Source organism: Muscardinus avellanarius, assembly GCF_963383645.1.
Source record: "Muscardinus avellanarius genome assembly, chromosome: 16".
In the NCBI taxonomy this organism is placed as follows: domain Eukaryota; kingdom Metazoa; phylum Chordata; class Mammalia; order Rodentia; family Gliridae; genus Muscardinus; species Muscardinus avellanarius.
The window spans coordinates 55197378-55215111 of NC_137802.1; the positions used below are offsets into that span (position 1 = coordinate 55197378).

A 17734-nucleotide genomic window follows, 5' to 3' on the forward strand; every position below is an offset into this window, starting at 1 on the left:
GCAGCTTTGTGTCAGACCATAGCCATCTGTCTCGGTCAAATAAATTAGGAGCTAGCAAATATCTGAGTGTCATTTGGAAGGGAGAAAAATAAACCCAAACTTAAACCTATGAAATGGTAACAACAACAAAAAGAAAAAGACAGCTTTTGACAAAGTGGCTACTTAATTTAGAACATTCCATAGCATGAAATACAGGAATTCTATGTAGGAAAGCCAACTGCCCAGTACTCAATAAAAGCCCAAGGCTGGAAGAGAACTCTGCAGCCCCAGCGAGCCTCTGCGGCTCAGCTGTGCTCCTTCACACACCCCGTACCGTTTGGCCTCGGGCGCAGAGGGGGCACGGGGTGTCCCCTCTCCACCTCTGCAGTGCCAGGTTCTTGCTACCATCACAGATGATCAAAACAGAGGACATTCCGCAAAGGGGAGCAGGACCAGGGATGCTAAATCAGAGCCCACCCACCCAGCTACTTTACTTGGTCCCTGCGCCCTTATATCCTAGCCCCAGTAATGGAAGGCTCTACCCAGGAAAAAGCAAAAAGCAAAGCAAAAACCTACATCCACCCTGGTTCTTCCCTTACATATGGGCAGGGACCTGGGGTGTAGGCTAAGGAGTTTTTTTAATTTGCCCGGTTGTGTGAGTATGTGGCATGTTCAATATATCTACAGAAGAATGGCAATTGCTGAATAAATATTACTTGAGGTCCTAAAATGCAAAAAGGGAAAAAACTATTTTTGTCAGATGCCTGCCCTGCTTTCATTTAACTTCTAACACGTCCAGCTTTACTTGGGGAACCCTCCAATGCTTCGGACTGCATGAAGGTCCAGTATACCACTGTGAAGCTGGGTTTCTTTCCCAGGAGAATCAAAAGTATTTTTGGTGGTGGTGGTAGAGGGGGGTGTCAGAGGAGGAGGTAAGGGTTGTAAGACAGGAGGAGTGCAGGCTTATGGAGAGCCCAGAATTGGGAACAAGGGACCCAGGCATGTTTTTTTGTTTTCCTCATCTGTAAGAGATGAAAAATGTTATTCTGTCCACATCTGGAAGAGAAGAAATGATGCAATTGGTGAAAAATTATTTTGAAAAATAAGTAAGACTGTCTTTATATAAGCAGCAAAATGATATTATTTGCCCCATGTCACTGGCAAAGACTTGCATTCAAGATATCTGGATATAAAATCAGTAACATTTTGGAAGTCATAAAGTCAGTGCTAATATGTCTAATGCACAGAAAAAGATAAAAACACACTAAAGCTATCTATGGACAGAAAAGCTTGAGATTCAGAGCAAGTTCAGAGTTGGAGAGTCTAAGAATAAAAGAACCCTCCTTTTCACTAGAAGAGGAAGGCAGCAATTTCTGGTTATGGAATCAGAAATTCTCAGGCTCCCAGTAAAATAGATTCACTTATACTCTTTTATAAAATTGCAAAAAAAAAAAAATCAAACCAAACAAAATCGATGTACATCTGCCCTATAAAGCAGAGGACACTTGAGACCTAATGCGTGTAAAGCCAGCTCACAAACCGCATTGCACTATATGAGTTAGTCACCACTGGGAGGCAGAGCACCACGCAGATAGCCTGGGATACAGCGTGCGCCCATTAGTGCGGGCCCTTTCGCCCAGTCCTTTCTCTTTGTCACATGCATATGGACCAGTTATATAATTACATGACATAATAATAGCTGAGAGCCTGACTCTTGGCAAGGGAGCAATTCAGAAATTTAGGGAATTTAGCCAGATGTGGTGGTGTTCACTTATAATTCCAATACTTGGGAGGCTGAGGCAGTATAGCAGGTTTGCAGCCAGCCTCAGCAACTTGTGAGGCCCTTTGTAACTCAGTAAAACCCTGTTTGAAAATAATGGCCAGGCGTGGTGGCACGTGCTTGTAAACCCAGCATTCGGGAAGTGGGGACCGGAGGATCGAGGTTCGAGGACAGCCTCAGCTACTTAGCAAGGCCCTTTGCAACTCAGTGAGACCCTGTTTCAAAAATAAGATTAAACTGGGCGTGGTGGCGCATGCTTGTAATCCCAGTATTTGGAAGGCTGAAACAGGAGGATTGAGCAGGTTTGAAGCCAGCCTCAGCTACTTACTAAGGCCCTTTACAACTTTGTGAGACCCTGTTTCAAAATAAAGAATAAAAAATAAGGCTGGGGATGGAGCTTGGAGGTAGAATGTCTCTGGGGTCCATCCCTACTACTGAAAAAAACCCATATATATATATATATATATAATAAAAATATAAAATATATAAATATAAATAAGTAAATATATAATATATATAAATATATATTATTATATATTAAATATATAAAAATAAATATATATATATATAAAATAAAATAAAAAGACTAAAAAATAGGGCTGGGGAGTAGCTTGAAAGTAAAATGCCCCTGGGTTCCATCCCCAGTACCATGAAAGAAAGAAAGAAAGGAAAGAAAGAAAGAAAGAAAGAAAGAAAGAAAGAAAGAAAGAAAGAAAGGAAGAGAAAGGGGGCTGGGGGTATAGTTCAGAGGTAGACTGCCTCTGGGTTCAATCCCCAGTACCACCAAAAAAAAAAGAAAAGAAATTTAGGGAGTTTAATTCTGGATGAATGAACAAAAATTACTAGCTTAAAATGTATCATTAGCAGTTAAAAATTAAAGAACAAATAAACATGAAAGCATTTCCCATCAGGCAACGCAGACTCACGACAATGTGAAGTGTTCATCACACATGCGCCATCACAGTGCAGCTTGACTGTCTTACAGACAACTTCGATATTCGCTTTAAATTGGCAGAGGCAGCAGGCCATTTGGCTAGGTAAGATCCTATGAATGAAAACACAGAAAATTAAGTTAATGGAAAAGAGGTTGCTTGAGTGGTAGAAGAGGCAAGCCAAGGCTACCACAGGGCTGTACAAAAAGAGGACCTTGAGGACCATGGCCTGGGGATTTGGGTAGGAACCCAGTGGCAAATAGCTACTCTTAAATATTATAAATAAACAGGGAGGAGGACGGAGGTGCCCAATGAAAGGGTAAGCATGGCAGTGGGTGTGGTGGTGCACACTTGTAATCCCAGTACTTGGGAGGCTGAGACAGGAGGATTGCAGGTTTGAAGCCAGCCTCAGTTACTTAGTGGGGCCCTTCTCAACTTAGTGAGAACTTGTTCCAAAATAAAGAATAAAAAAAAAAAATAGGATGTAGCTCAGAGCTCAGAGGTAGACTGTCCTGGGTTCTATCCCTAGTACTACAAAAAGAAGAAAGAAAGAAAGAAAGAAAGAAAGAAAGAAAGAAAGAAAGAAAGAAAGAAAGAAAGAAAGAAAGAAAGAAAGAAAGAGGAAGAAAGGAAGGAAGGAATGTGGTTAGCTAGGTATGGTGGCACTCACTTATAATCTCAGTACTTAGGAGGCTGAGACAGGAATATCACAGGTTCATATCCAGTCTCAGCTACTTAGTGAGGCTTTCTGTAACTTATTGTGATTCTGTTTCAAAATAAAAAATAAAAATAGGGCTAGGGGTGTATTTCAGAAGTAGAATGTCCCTGGGCATCTAAAAACAATTAATTCCCAGTACCTAAACACACACACACACACACACACACACACACACACACGAATGTGGTGGTAGTTTCATAACTATACAAGCTCATCAAACTCCACTTAAAAGAGTGCAAATTTTCCAGGTGTGGTGGCACATGCTTATAATCCCACTTCTTGGGAAGCTGAGACAAGAGGATAGCATAATGGTAGCCAGCCTCAGCTGCTTAGTGAGATCCTCTATAACTTAGTGAGACCCTCTATAACTTAGTGAGATACTGTTTCAAAATTTAAAATGGGGCTAGGGATGTAGCTTAGAGGTAGAATGCCCCTGAGTTCAATCCCCAGTAGAGAAAAAAAAGTGTGAATTTTATTACATGAAAATTATACCTCCATAAACTTCAGAAAATAATAAGCCTTTAAAAATAAGTAAAATAAACTCAGGAAAAAAAAGCAACTTACAGTTTTTCCAATTCAAGATTCATCATGAGGACATTCTCAATTGTCATGAGTGACACTTGGGTTGTTCCCACGTCTCTGAAAGAGAAAGCTCAGATATTCATGATGAACCCCAATACAAACATTCTGTACTTGAAAAGATATTTCAAGGACCTGTGATTACTTCAATCTTGAATTTGTTATAAAACAAGCTGGTGCAGAGTTTACTTCTCATAGAAGATAATTCCAGAGGGCTCTTACTAAAAACATTTAAGTTTACTATTTGTATCATCAAATGACCTTGGCGTAGAACAGTAGAACCTGTACCTTTTTTTAAAACCATCATCTTACTTTTAATTTTCATAATACATTCAGCTCTCTCTCTCTCTGACTCTCCTTTTATTTCTTTTTAAAAATAATATACACCAGCCGGGCGTGGTGGCACACGCTTGTAATCCCTGTGCTTGGGAGGCTGAGACAGGAGAATCGCACAGGTTTGAAGCCAGGCTCAGCTACTTAGTGAGGCTCTCAGCAACTTAGTGAGACCCTGTTTCCAAATAAAATATAAAATGGGTCTGGGAGTATAGCCTGGAGATAGGAAGCCTCTGGGTTCCACCCCCAGTACCACCAAAATAAATAAATAAATAAATATAAAATAAAAATAATATACACCTATGCTTCTTTGCTTTCTGGGATAGATGGCATTCCTATATGTGTTTACATGTTCCATATCTTTATGCGTTCCTCAACATTGCTCTTCTGCTGGCTGTCTTGCCCATTATACATCTTTCCTTAATAATTTTCTTTGTCAATAACTACTTAAAATTAAAATTACATCCTTTTTTTTTTTTGGTGGTACTGGGGTTCCTGGAAGCCCTTCTACCTCCGGGCTACACTCCCAGACCTATTTTTACATTTTTATTTGGAAACAGGGTCTCCTAAGCCAGCGCGCGCAGCTGGCTTCGAACCTGTGGGATCCTCCTGTCTCTGCCTCCCAAGTGCGGGGATTACAAGCGTGCGTCACCAAGCCCGGCAAAATTACATCTTTTTAAAAAGTCAGCTGCAGACCAGGCATGGTGGCACACGCTTGTAATCCCAGTGCTTGAGAGGCTGAGACAGGAGGATCGCGCAGGTTCGAAGCCAGCCTCAGCTACTTAGTGAGGCTCTCAACAACTTAGTGAGACTCTGTTTCCAAATAAAGTATAAAATAGGTCTGAGAGTATAGCCTGGAGGTAGAAAAGCCCCAGGGTTTCACTCCCAGTACCACCAAAAAAAAAAAAAAAAAAAGTCAGCTGCAGTGCATGCCTGTAATAGTACTTGGGAGGCTGAGAGAGGAGGATCACAAATCCCAGGTCAGCCTCAGCCACTTGGTGGGACCCTCAGCAAGTTGGTGAGATCCTGTTTCAATAGTAAAAGTAAAAAGGGCTAGGGATGTAGCTCAGAGGCAGAATGCCTTCGAAGGCACACACACACAAAGACTTTTTAGTCTCAATGCAAAAACGCCCAACCTTTGATGAAGTAAACAAGAAGGGCAGAAGTCTTATCACGACATGGATGATTATTGTAATACTTACAAATATTTTAATGCTGGTAATTTAAAAAGATAGGAATCTTCAACGGTTGTCAGAGGATTACGACTGAGAATTCTAAAAAAAAAAATGAAATGGAATTAAAATTATCTGTCTTTTCGATATGCACAAGATCACATGAAACGTGATAAAGAACTTGGAGGTTAAATATCATTTTTGGTTTTTACGCATACATCACCCTTAGCATTTATAAAGCCCTCTTCCTTTAAGACTCTAAAAGATAAAGTAGAGAAGAGAAAGAGAAAAATAAAGTAGAAAAAAAAAAAAAACAAATAGCAAAAGAAAAATACATCAAAGAATTTTCAGGTCAAAAACCCTAGACGTGACTGCACTGGTAGGAAGCCCTCGCTCTATGGGAGACATTATTTTTAGTGTCCTCCGTGATCAAAGATACTTGTCTTTTCATCTTTAGAAATTTAAAACCATTTGCGGTCTAATTCACTCAGTTAAGAAGAAAACGAGGGCCAGTTTCTCTGGCTCTGGAGCCAAGGGGGGGCAAAGAGAAAAGCTCAGAGGAGGAACCGGCCGGAGCTCTGCTGCCTCTGCTGCCGTCACGCTCTCCCTTGGGTTCTGGCGTCTCCTCACGGCCTTTGCAGGGGATCCCTCTTCACTGGCCAGTCTTCCGGCCAGTAAAGGTGAAAGCAGGGACCGAACCTGACTGTCACTGTCATTGCTGTGCCTGGCATACTGTCTGAAATTCACTAGGTATCTAATTAATGTTTATTGAATAAATAACTAACATTCGGTTAACATATCAAGGCGTGAGCTTGTTTCCTCTTTCTCTCTGAGACCGGTCTCACTGTGTTGCCCGGGCTGGCCTTGCACTCCTGGGCTCAAGTGATCCGCCCATCTTTTGAGTGGCCTTTTGAGTAGCTGACCACAGGCATGTACCACTGCACCTGGCATAAATGCATTTTTATGTAAATTTTTACTGCAAAATAGAGAAACAGATTTTCTTTTCAATTTTTTCTTTTTTATATTTATTTATTTATTTATTTATTTATTTATTTTTGAGATCCTGGGGATAGAACCTAGGGACATTTTACCTTCAAGTTACACTCCCAGCCCTATTTTTTATTCTTTACTTTGAAACAGGGTCTCACTGAGTTGCAGAGGGCCTCACTAAGTAGCTGAGGCCGTCCTCGAACTGCGATCCTCCTGTCTCAGCCTCCCAAATGCTGGGATTACAAGCATGCGCCACCTCGCCTGGCTATTTTCAATTTTTTAAATCAAGCAGACAAACAAACCAAAAAGAATAAAGAAACAGGAAGAAAAGAAAACATACCTTTAGATTAACTCTATTCGGGAATCATTAGTGTACTTCTACAGAACATTTTTAAAATAATAATTATTGCAGCTAACATCTATTGGGCTACCAGGCTTCTGTGATAAGCACTTCACATTTAATCCTCATAATAACCTTATGTGGTAGATATTATTATCCCATCTTTACAAATGAGGAAACTGAGGCACTGAGAGGTTATAGAACTTGTCCTATATCACCAAGCCAGTAAAAAGCAAAGCTGAAATATGAACTCAGTTCTGACTTCAAAGTCTGTGTTTAACCTGTATGAAGAAAAGTAACAGAGCCGGGCGTGGTAGCTCATGCTTGTAATCCGAGCATTTGGGAGGCTGAGACAGGAGGATCATGATTTGAGGACAGCTTTAGCTACTACTTAGTGAGGCCCTTTGCAATTCAGTAAGACCGTATTTCAAAATAAAGAATAAAAAAATAGGGCTGGGGATGTAGCTTGAAGGTAGAATGTCCCTGACTTCCATCCCCAGTATCACAAGAAAATAAAAATAAAAAAAAGAAAAGTCATGGTTAAGACAACTGTTACTTGAGTCTTGATTTTGAAAGGATTAAATTTAGCAATGCCTTTTTAAGCTTCATTTGCTTATCTGGGAAAGTCTTTATGGGAACTACAGTTTATCTTTTATTACTTTTCCTAGTCATTTCCTAAAATAAAATATTTAATGGGCCCACAGAGATTGAGACTTTAGATATTTAAGACCGTGTTGTAGGTAACATCAGCAAAAACGGTAAAGATATCTGAAAGTGTATCCCTTCATAAAAGCAACAACAATAATAAAAATGGTCAAAATCAACTTTTTCCGAATTCTGAAAAATTAGCTAAAGGCTTACAGCAACCCAAGAAGCATCTATTTGACAAAAACAGCTGAATTTCTGTAAAACAGTAACACTTGTGTTGTAACCTCACTCTCTAGCTCAGTGATAGCCTTGACAAACAACCCATATCCCAGGACTAGGAGAGGAACGGAGCTGGAGCTCCTCCTAAGAATCATTTCAAAGGATTCGGTGGTTCTCTGGAAGACTCACTTGAAATGCTAGTCTTTATTTGACCTGACTGAGAGTTGTATGGCCTCTCCTGGAAAAAATTACAGGCAAATGTTTTCACTGTGTCAAATGCATGAGGTGGCAGGACAGAACAAAGCAATACAACAATGATCAAACACTTAGCAAAAAGCTTACTAGGAAAAGCTGAGGAGTAAGATGCCCATAGGAACTTTGAGAGAATCCAGCATATCCCTGGGAAACTGGAAGACTATGAGACATGCTTAGGAACTGAAAGGCTGTGCACATTTGGAGGCATGTGAGCAGAAAAAAGAGAAGAACCTAAACTTTCAACTTTGACCTTGAGGTTCTATAGAAGCAGGAATTGAAAGCTAAGGCAGAGAGGCCGGGCGTGGTGGCGCACGCTTGTAATCCCCGCGCTTGGGAGGCGGAGACAGGAGGATCGCGCAGGTTCGAAGCCAGCCGCGTGCGCTGGCTTAGGTGACCCTGTTTCCATATATAAAAATGTAAAAAGAGGTCTGGGAGTGTAGCCCGGAGGTAGAAGGGCTTCCAGGAACCCCAGTACCACCACCAAAAAAAAAAAAAAAAAAAAGAAAGAAAGCTAAGGCAGAGCTATAGTCTACCTAGCTGAGTACTGAGGACACGCCCCTATATGCACACAGAGCCTGTTGGCAAAAACTTGAAGAGTACTGGCTCCAAGCATTTAAGGAATCTTCTGTTCAATTACTGTCTGACCACCAGGCCGAGCAAGTGAAAACCGCAACATCCATATATGACAAGGAATACTGACCTTACAGAACAAGCTCAGAAAAGCTGCTCTATAAACAAATAGGAATGGCTACAAAAGGCAGTAGTTAACATAAAACCTTGGGGATGAGGATCTGATTTCCAGAATTGCTACATTATAGTATGCATATATATATATGTGTGTGTGTATGTATGTTATGTGTGTGGCCTAGGGATGAAACCCAAGGGCATTCTACTTCTGAGCCACACCTCCAGCCCTTATTTTATTATTTATTTTGGAACACAGTCTTACTAATTTGCAGAGGGCCTCACAAGTAGTTGAGGCCGGCCATGATCCTGTGATCCTCTTGTCTCAGCCTCCCAAGTACTGGAATTACAAGTGTGCACCACCACACCCTGCTTATGTTTTAGTATTTAAAATATCAAATTTTTAACGAGAAATTGTGAGAGATCCAAGGAAATAAAGTATGGCTCATACATAGGGTAGAGAAGGGTAAGAAATCAGTAGAAACTGTCCCTGAGGAAACTCAAAAGTAGGATTTACTAGCAAAGGTATGTGTGTATTGCGGAGGATACTGAGGATTGAACCCAAGGAGCATTCTACGTCTGAGTCATACCCCTGCTCTTTTGCTTTATTTTTTTTGTTTTGAAATGGGATCTCACTAATTTACTTAGTCTTGTTCTATGTTGCTGTGGCCGGCATCGAACATGTGATCCTCCTGTCTTGGCCTCCCAAGTACTGGGATTACAGGCATGCATCATGACACCCAGCTAGGTTTAGTTTCATTAAAAAAAAAAACTACCATATCTTTACCCAGCAGTTTTATTATTTTACATTTTTGCCAATAATGTGTGTCCTTGCCAACATTTCATGTCATCAGTCTTTAAAAGTTTAGGTATTCTGGGGGTATATGTTGATATCTCCTTGCATTCTATTTTTTAGATGATAGTGGTGATTGTGCAATCTTATGAATACACTAACCATCACTGAATTGTACTTTATAATGTTTCTTTTTACGGCATGTGGATTGTATTTCATTTTTAAGGAAAAAATCATGCTGTAATATACAATAGACCAACTGCCATGAATTCAATCATGTTGGTAGAAGGAATAAAGAGAAGTGATGTTTCAGCTTCTTCCTACACCAAGTCAGAGAGAGTTCGTGGTGAGACTGGGAGCCACGGGGCTTGTTTTTGTCTAGTGACCTCCCCTGTTCTAGTGCATTCTTCCAGATACGTTTCAATCCCATTAACTTATTTGCCTTGTAATGTTAGTTAATATTCAAAAGAGAACGTTATAAAGAGAAAGACGGTGAACGTGACATGGCTGGTTAAGCACTATTCCTCAAGCTAGGGCTTTAAATATCCTCTGCTTTGGGGAGGGGCATTAAGCCTGTAAGGTCACGGTGTGCTCTGTACAGCAGGCGGCTCTTCCACGTCTGCATCTCCACCTGCTCCCTCCCCACAGCCACTAAGAAGGACTGTGAAGCGGGAGGTAGCAGAGCAGTTTAGCAACGGTTCGTCTTTGTCCTTCCTCCAAAGTTATCTCTGTGCTCAGTGCTTCACTTGGGGCGCCTCCTCTTCAGCTCAGCACTTCCTGATAACAAGGGAGGCTTCCAGCTAATGTCGGCATCCTTGTACTTATCACTAGTGGGATCCAAACATGGACCCATCTAGATTCCTCTATTTTTTCCTCCAGTATGAGAGCATTTTCTTCTTCATTAGGCTGTGCCTAAACGGTGGGGAGACAGAGTGGAAGTGACTCTGTCTCAAGCTGGGGACTCTATAGCCACTTTATTGCATGAGCCAGGAGATCGAGATGTTTGTGGATTCACAGTGCTAGAGATAATTTCCATTTCTGGCTCCATTTCCCCACTTTATAGATAAACTAAGTGTGCTTCCTAGCCCACTGCCTCTTGATGCCCATATGGGAGTACTTTGTGGCCAATTTTTGGGGGGTGGCACAGGGTCGGAACCCAGGAGCCTACTACTTCTGGGCTATACCCCCAGCCCTTTTATTAATCTTTTATTTTGAAATGGTCTCGCTAAGTTGTTGAATTGCTGAGGGTGGCCTCGAACCTGCAATCTTCCTGTCTCAGCCTCCCAAGTACTGGGGTTATAGGAATGTGCCACCATACCTGGCTATGGCTGATTTTTTTTATTAGCTTCAAAGACTGCCTCAGAGCCAAACTTTAAAAAAATGTTATTTTTTTAAATGTACCTTATCAGAAGAGGAGAATTAAAACCATTTTGCATTAGCCCTTTGCTATAGAACAATGAGACAGAACAGAGGCAGCTCACAAAATAAGGGAATATTTCTTACCTGTCATATTTTTTTCTCCAAATTCTTCTACACAGGTCCAGACAGATGGGCTACGTTTCCTTTCTATTAACTGAGGAGACAGAGAAGAATTGAGGACTGAAGCGGCATCACTGTCCTGAATGTACTGAGATCCTAACAGCTTTAGCTGAAAACATGGCCAAAGCAGGCAGTGAAAATAAACTTAAAATAGGACACACTCCAAAACTGTCTAGGCTGCAGGCCCAAGGCAGGCAGGGAAAAGTGGTTCCTTGGAGAAAGGTAGTCAGAGAAGTAAGCAGAGTGACCTAGACCCTGTTCCGATACGTTCAAAGCACTTGGGGACGGAGTAGCCCCTTTCCTTTATTCATCTACATAGGTCCATGAGCCACGAGGGCGCGACTCCCCGCATGAAGCTCCTCAATACAAGACCTCCAGCTGCACCACGTCGGCCCTTTCTGAGGGTGAAGTCTAAGGGATCTGAAAGGGCGAGCTCGTATGGTAATGGGAGTGCGGAGAATGGCCTTGAAGAGAACTTCCTGGCAGTGAGGAATGGCAACGGCAGCAAGGGCCCCGAAGTCAGGCAGACCTGGGTTCAAATTCTGACTGTCACTTTCTGCTGCAATGACTTGAGTCATGAGCATCTGTGAGCCTTAGCAGTCATATTCCTCACCAGACAATCTGAAGATTAAACGAAAGAACACACATAAAGCATCTAGCAGGAGCTGGGCCCAGAGCAGCACTCAGCAGTAGCGACACCCTATCTACACTGGCCAGTGAACAGGAACACTCGGGATGCCCAGAGATGGCACGGCCAGGAGCTCTCGGAGTGTGGAATTCTCAGGGAGAAATGGAGCTCTCTGCTGCAAAGGTCCTATGCAAGTATGAAACCAACTTCAAGATGCAATGCGCAAGCGGTCATCAGTCAGTTCCTATTACAAGGGACAAAAGCTGCACAGAAACTACCTGCCAAGTTCGTGAGGGGCTCCGGCGCTTATCAGTGGTGTGCACATAGGCAAGTGATTCGAGGTCTCTGAGTTCCAACCCTCTCTTGCATAAAATGGGGAGGACATCATCATTTCAAGAGTTGTTGGGGGAAATGAAATAAGGTAACAGATTTTGAGCATTTACCATGTGCCAAACACTACTCTACAAATATGTCATCTCATTTGTGTGAAAACTTAATATAGTGCCTGGGATGCGCTAAACACCCAATAAACGTAGGCGTTGCAGAAATGATGTGGCTGAGGAAGGATTACTAAGCTTTCAAGAGTAGAGAAGATGCCTTGTGTCCTAGGTGGGAAGAATAAGAAGCAGCTAAGGAGAAGAAAGGCCTGTTTGTTGCTGAATATGACACTTTCAAAACTTTTTAACCATTACAAGTTTAACAACTAACCTCTGTGAATCTGAGAAGAAACTGCCAGGATTCCAGTACCAGCCAAAAAGTGATGAGCATCCCCGGAAGCATGCAAAGTTCTGTGTATCTACAGCTAGCCGTAGGAAACCGATGCCAGCCAGCTGGAAGGGGCTGGTCTGGGACCACAGCTCAATTGGCCTTTATGCTGTGGCTGCACCTACCTCGTGGCTATTCTTAATAGTGGAATAAGTAATTCTATGGGGATAAAGCTTGGGTGTTCCTCCTCTTCGCTCTTAATGCTTATGTTCCTGGCACAACATCAGCATGCCATAGACAAGCCAGCGAGTGAATATGCTCTACCTGGATAAGGTATCGCCTGCCTTCCTACTTTGTAGAGTCCTTCAGTTTCTAAAATCATGGAGCTTTGTATTGTTAGAACCAATGAAGTGACTAAAAGAATTTTTAAAAATAAGCCATCAGTCTGGACCTGTGTAGGTGAATAAAGGAGAAGCGCTTTAAATTCAGGGGAAAAAGTACACTTAACATTTAGAATTATCAACCAGTGCTGGTTTTTAGTCATACATCGCATTCCTGATTTCATCTGGAATAGAGATGATTGTTACTACCATCCAAAGAGTAGTATTTCACTAATGAGATCTCGGCACATCTTTGAGGTGGATTTTCAGGTTCAGAATAGTCTGATCCTAACACACTGCTCGCCTGAGTGTTTATCAATAACAGTAGAGGCTTTATTTAAGAGATCTGCCAGGTTGTAATTACACAGAACCAGATATTTTTGGGCCTGAACCTTACCCTAATTGGGGAAGTGTTTTCTAATAAAAACATGCAAACTTTATGTATACAGAAATTGCAAGGGCCTCAAGCAGGACCTTGGAAGGGGCCTATGCACGTGAAGAGCCCTACAGCTTAGCCTCCATTCAATTCATGATAAATCCACCTCAGCTGGGGCCTTTGTACATCTTTTTGTAATGTAGGGAAAAATAGTATTTCAACCTCTATGCACCCAAGGGCTTGGCCATATTGGTCATAAAATTAGTGTCATCTCTTCTTGGCAACTTGCCTTTGGAAAGAGATGCAAGAATCTTGTCTTTAATTATGGCAAATGTTTCCTCAATCAAATTAGTTTTGTCTATTAGAAAAATTTGACCCTGCAGGGCATGGTCACACATGCTCATAATCCCAGCATTTGGGAGGCTGAGGTAGGCAGATCGCGGTTCGTGGACAGTCTCAGCTACTACTTAGTGAGGCCCTTTGCAACTCAGTGAGGCCCTGTTGCAAAATAAATAGTTAAAAATAGGGCTGGGGAGTGTAGCTTAGAGGATAGGGCTGGGGGGTGTAGCTTAGAGGTAGAATGCCCCTGGGTTAAGTCCTCAGTACCACAAAAATAAATAAATAAATAAATAAATAAATAAATAAAAATTGACCCTAAATAAAGGTGCCCAGCCCCCAATACTCAATGGATTGTGACAATTGTGCCTTTAAAAACAAAAGAGAGATAGGTCTTTGCAACACTGCAAAAGCTGGCCTTAAATTCCTGGGCTGAAGTGATCCTCCTGCCTCGGCCTTTCATGTGGCTGGGCAGGTCACACCTGCTCCTTATGCCAAGCTTTGAAAGCAACCGTGGATTATTTTGTGAAGTGCAGCCCCAATTCAGATCACATGATGAGTATTAATGTCCAACGCCAGTGAACTCCGGTTTTCTCTTCACCATGAGGCAAATGCAGTTTACCGTTAAGATGAACACAGAGACTAGAAACAATAAGCTGGTGCCTTCTCTACTACGGGCCTTTTCTAACCCACCACCCATCCCTATTTACTTGAAAAGCAGACCTTCAGTGTTCTTTCCCAAGTCAGGCATCAGCAAATCGACGAGGGAAAGCAGAGGCTACTGCCGATGAGCCTCTACACTGACAGCCAGTGCAGGTCCAAGCAGGCCTCCCCCCGCCCTGGGTCCAGGTGGACTGTGCGACCCTTCACATCTACCCACAGACAGGTGGGCAGCCTTTCCCAAAGTCAGGTTTAGAGCAGCATTTTTTTCCTTGAGGTGTAGCTCAGTGGCAGAATGCTTGCCTAGCACACTCAGGACTCTGGGTTGCACCCCACCAGCACCAAAAGAATCCACTTAAGGCCATTGAGCATCATAGAATTTTTTTAGCTGAAAGGGAAATAAACCACACTTCTTATCGAAGGTGGTCAAGAAAGAAAGTATATATACATATACACATACACATATATATACATATATATATGAATAGGCTAGAGCAGCATATTTTGTGTGTGTGTGTGTATATATATATATATATATGTATATATATATATATATATATATATATATATATATATATTTTTTTTTTTTTTTGGTGGTACGGGAGGTGGAACCCAGAGGCTTTCTACCTCCAGGCTATACTCCAAGACCTATTTTATACTTTATTTGGAAACAGGGTCTCACTGAGTTGCTGAGAGCCTCACTCAGTAGCTGAGGCTGGCTTCAAACCTGTGCGATCCTCCTGTCTCAGCCTCTCAAGCATGGGGATTACAAGTGTGTGCCACCACACCTGGCTTTGTTTATATTTTTTATATTATAGCTTAACATTTATAACTTCACATATATATTTATCTGATATATATATAATATATATATATATATATATATATATATATATATATAGTTTTTTTTGCAGTACTGGGGATGGAACCCAGGGGCACTCTACCTCTGAGCCACATCCCCAGCCCTATTTTTTAGTCCTTTTTATGTTTGAAACAGGGTCTCACTGAGTTGCAAAGGGCCTCACTATGTAGTAGCTGAGGCTATCTGTGAACCATGATCCTCTGGTCTTTGCCTCCCGAATGCTGAGATTACAAGTGTGCACCACCACGCCTGGCTATATTATATATTTATGTATATTAAGTGTGTGCATATACATATGTGTGTGCATATATATATATATATATATATATATATATATATATATTGTGCTAGGGGCTTGAACCCAGGGGCATTCTACCTCCAAGTCACACTCCCAATCTTATTTTATTTTTTATTTAGAAACAAGGTCCTGTTAAGTTCCTGATAGCCTTGTTAAATTGCCAAGGCTGGCTGTGAACCTGTGATCCTCCTGTCTCAGCCTCCCAAGTACTGGAATTACAGGCGTGCACCATCATTCATAAAAAAATAATGTTTTGGGTGATTAGGGAGAGAAGTGCCCTGCAGCAGGTTTTCAAGAATTCTTCCTGCTACCCATTGAAAAGAAACCAACACTGAGCAAGCACCCGAACCTTTTGCTTCCTGGAGCGCTTTGTGTTGAAGTCCATTCTTTGCAGCTCTATGCTGCGAACATTTAGGCAGTTAGGAGCTCCGCATGTGAGGAGTCAGAGTTAAACTCACATGTGGAATTCCAAGGGCCGTTCACACATCAAAGTGGCATCGCTGGGGCTCCCAGGACAGTGGTCATGTCAGTTACTTGTGTGATGCTTCTATTGTCCATGCAAAGATCATACCAGGGACAGCAGAACAGCTGTAAGTTACACAGATCTCTTGGCCTCTTTCTACCTTAGTTTCCTCATTTGAAAATAATAAATGGGTCTGAAGATATACTTTTCAGAGTCCTGACAGGGCTAATACCAGCTAACCAATAGGTTATTGACACATATTTTTAAACCTATATGTATCTTCTATTTCACTTACAACTTGTGTAAAAACTGCATCCCGTGCCACGCTTGAAATGTTCCAAAGCCCAGTTCCGTGATTAAATTGCAACCAAGATTTCTACAAAAAAGACATAAGCCAAAGAAGAAGATAAGGTATCATTTCAGGACATTTCTTATTCAGCAGTGATTCTATTTACATATGATGAAACATAACCTCAGTACTTTATCTATATGCTTAGGAAATCTCACTGTGGAAAACGCTGGCTACACGCAGACTCTCATACTGACACACGCAGCACATCGGCCACAACACGCCTAACGCTCAATAGGTACTTGTGTTGAGTGATCCTTGTTTCTCTAAAACAACTCTTGCACTATTGATGTACTGAGCTGGACAGTGCTTTGACGTGAATGTTCTCCTGAACACCGTAGGCTGTCCAGCTGCGATCCTCATTTCTGACCACTCGATGCCAATAGATGCCCACAGCTGCCAAGTATCACCTGTGTGCGAGGTCACACTGACGGGGGACCACAGCTCTGGAACAACTCACTTGGACCTGAGTCATCATTCTCACCCTAATCTTTGTGACATAATTTAGTAACCTTCTACTGGTAACATTTTTAAAATTTATTTTTATTGGTGCATTGTAATCATATATCACATTGGAGTACAAGACTTGAGAGGATATACAAGCACACATCATCCAATTAGCCCTCATCCAGCCCCCATCCCATTCCCTCCCCCTCCCTCCATCCCATGCTTGTTTGGTGATTAACTTTGCTACATGTGTTTATGTACCTCCTGCGTTTTAAAGAGGCTCCATCCTCCCCTATTCCATACCCTCTGATTGGTCACCTTAATTGCTTCACTATAGGTAACATTTTAATTGTACTTAAAAAACGAGTGACGAGGGAGTTTGTAAAATTTCAACTTACACAAACTGCAAAAAAGGCACTGGTTCAAATGTACGTCTTTCAATAGACTGTATTTTATTGCATGATAAATCTCTAAGAAAAACAAAAGAAAAACATTGATTTGATTAGCTATTAGTGATCTAATTAGTATGAATGAGGAGAACTTATAACCGATAATACTGAATATGTAGTTTTAGTCTAAACTCTAAATCTCTGGACTTGGACTTAAACTTTCTAGAGCCCCTCACCCTGCCCACCCTTCTCCTGATTATCTTTATGATCTTTACAAATAAAATATACAGCTATAGATCTTGATAAATTTTGCAGATAATCTTCTGAGAGCAAGAGAATTATTAGGTGACCTTTTATAGTTCAAGACTGTGAGCTCAAAGTTTTCATCTCTATGTGTAATTTTTTATGTTAAAAGGAATATTCTTAAGCGGGCGTGGTGGCACATGTTTGTAATCCCAGCATTTGGGAGGCTAAGACCAGAGGATCATGGTTCGCAGACAGCCTCAGCTACTTAGTGAGGCTCTCTGCAACTCAGTGAGACCCGGTTTCAAAATAAAGAATAAAAAAAAAAAAAAATAGGGCAGGGGATATAGCTTGGAGGTCGAATGCCCCTGGGTTCCATTCCCAGACCCACAAAATAAATTAAAAATATAAAAGTAAAAAATAAAAGGAATATTCTTACATTTATATATCAACCTTCCTGCTTTAATTCTATTTTTCTAAGACATTTCAATACCAGAAGAAATAAAATAAAAGATATCCTTTCATATCATTCAAAAGATACTACCGCCAGCCATGGTGGCACATACTTGTAATCTCAGTATTTGGGAGGCTAAGACAGGAGGATTGTGATTTTCAGGAAAAAAAAATACTCCTATAA

General features: G+C 41.4%; 1 protein-coding gene across 1 annotated transcript in view; it reads right to left on the reverse strand.

Moving 5' to 3' along the window:
- LOC308275738 (leucine-rich repeat-containing protein 37A2-like) overlaps positions 1-17734 on the reverse strand; it is a gene marked incomplete at both ends in the record, with an annotated part of 37370 nt that overhangs the window by 10569 nt on the left and 9067 nt on the right. The window contains 5 exons of the mRNA XM_080714094.1: positions 2686-2804; positions 3974-4048; positions 5524-5595; positions 15965-16045; positions 16864-16935. Of these exons, the coding sequence (XP_080570220.1) occupies positions 2686-2804; positions 3974-4048; positions 5524-5595; positions 15965-16045; positions 16864-16935 (419 nt within the window). The remainder of the gene's footprint in view (positions 1-2685; positions 2805-3973; positions 4049-5523; positions 5596-15964; positions 16046-16863; positions 16936-17734) is intronic.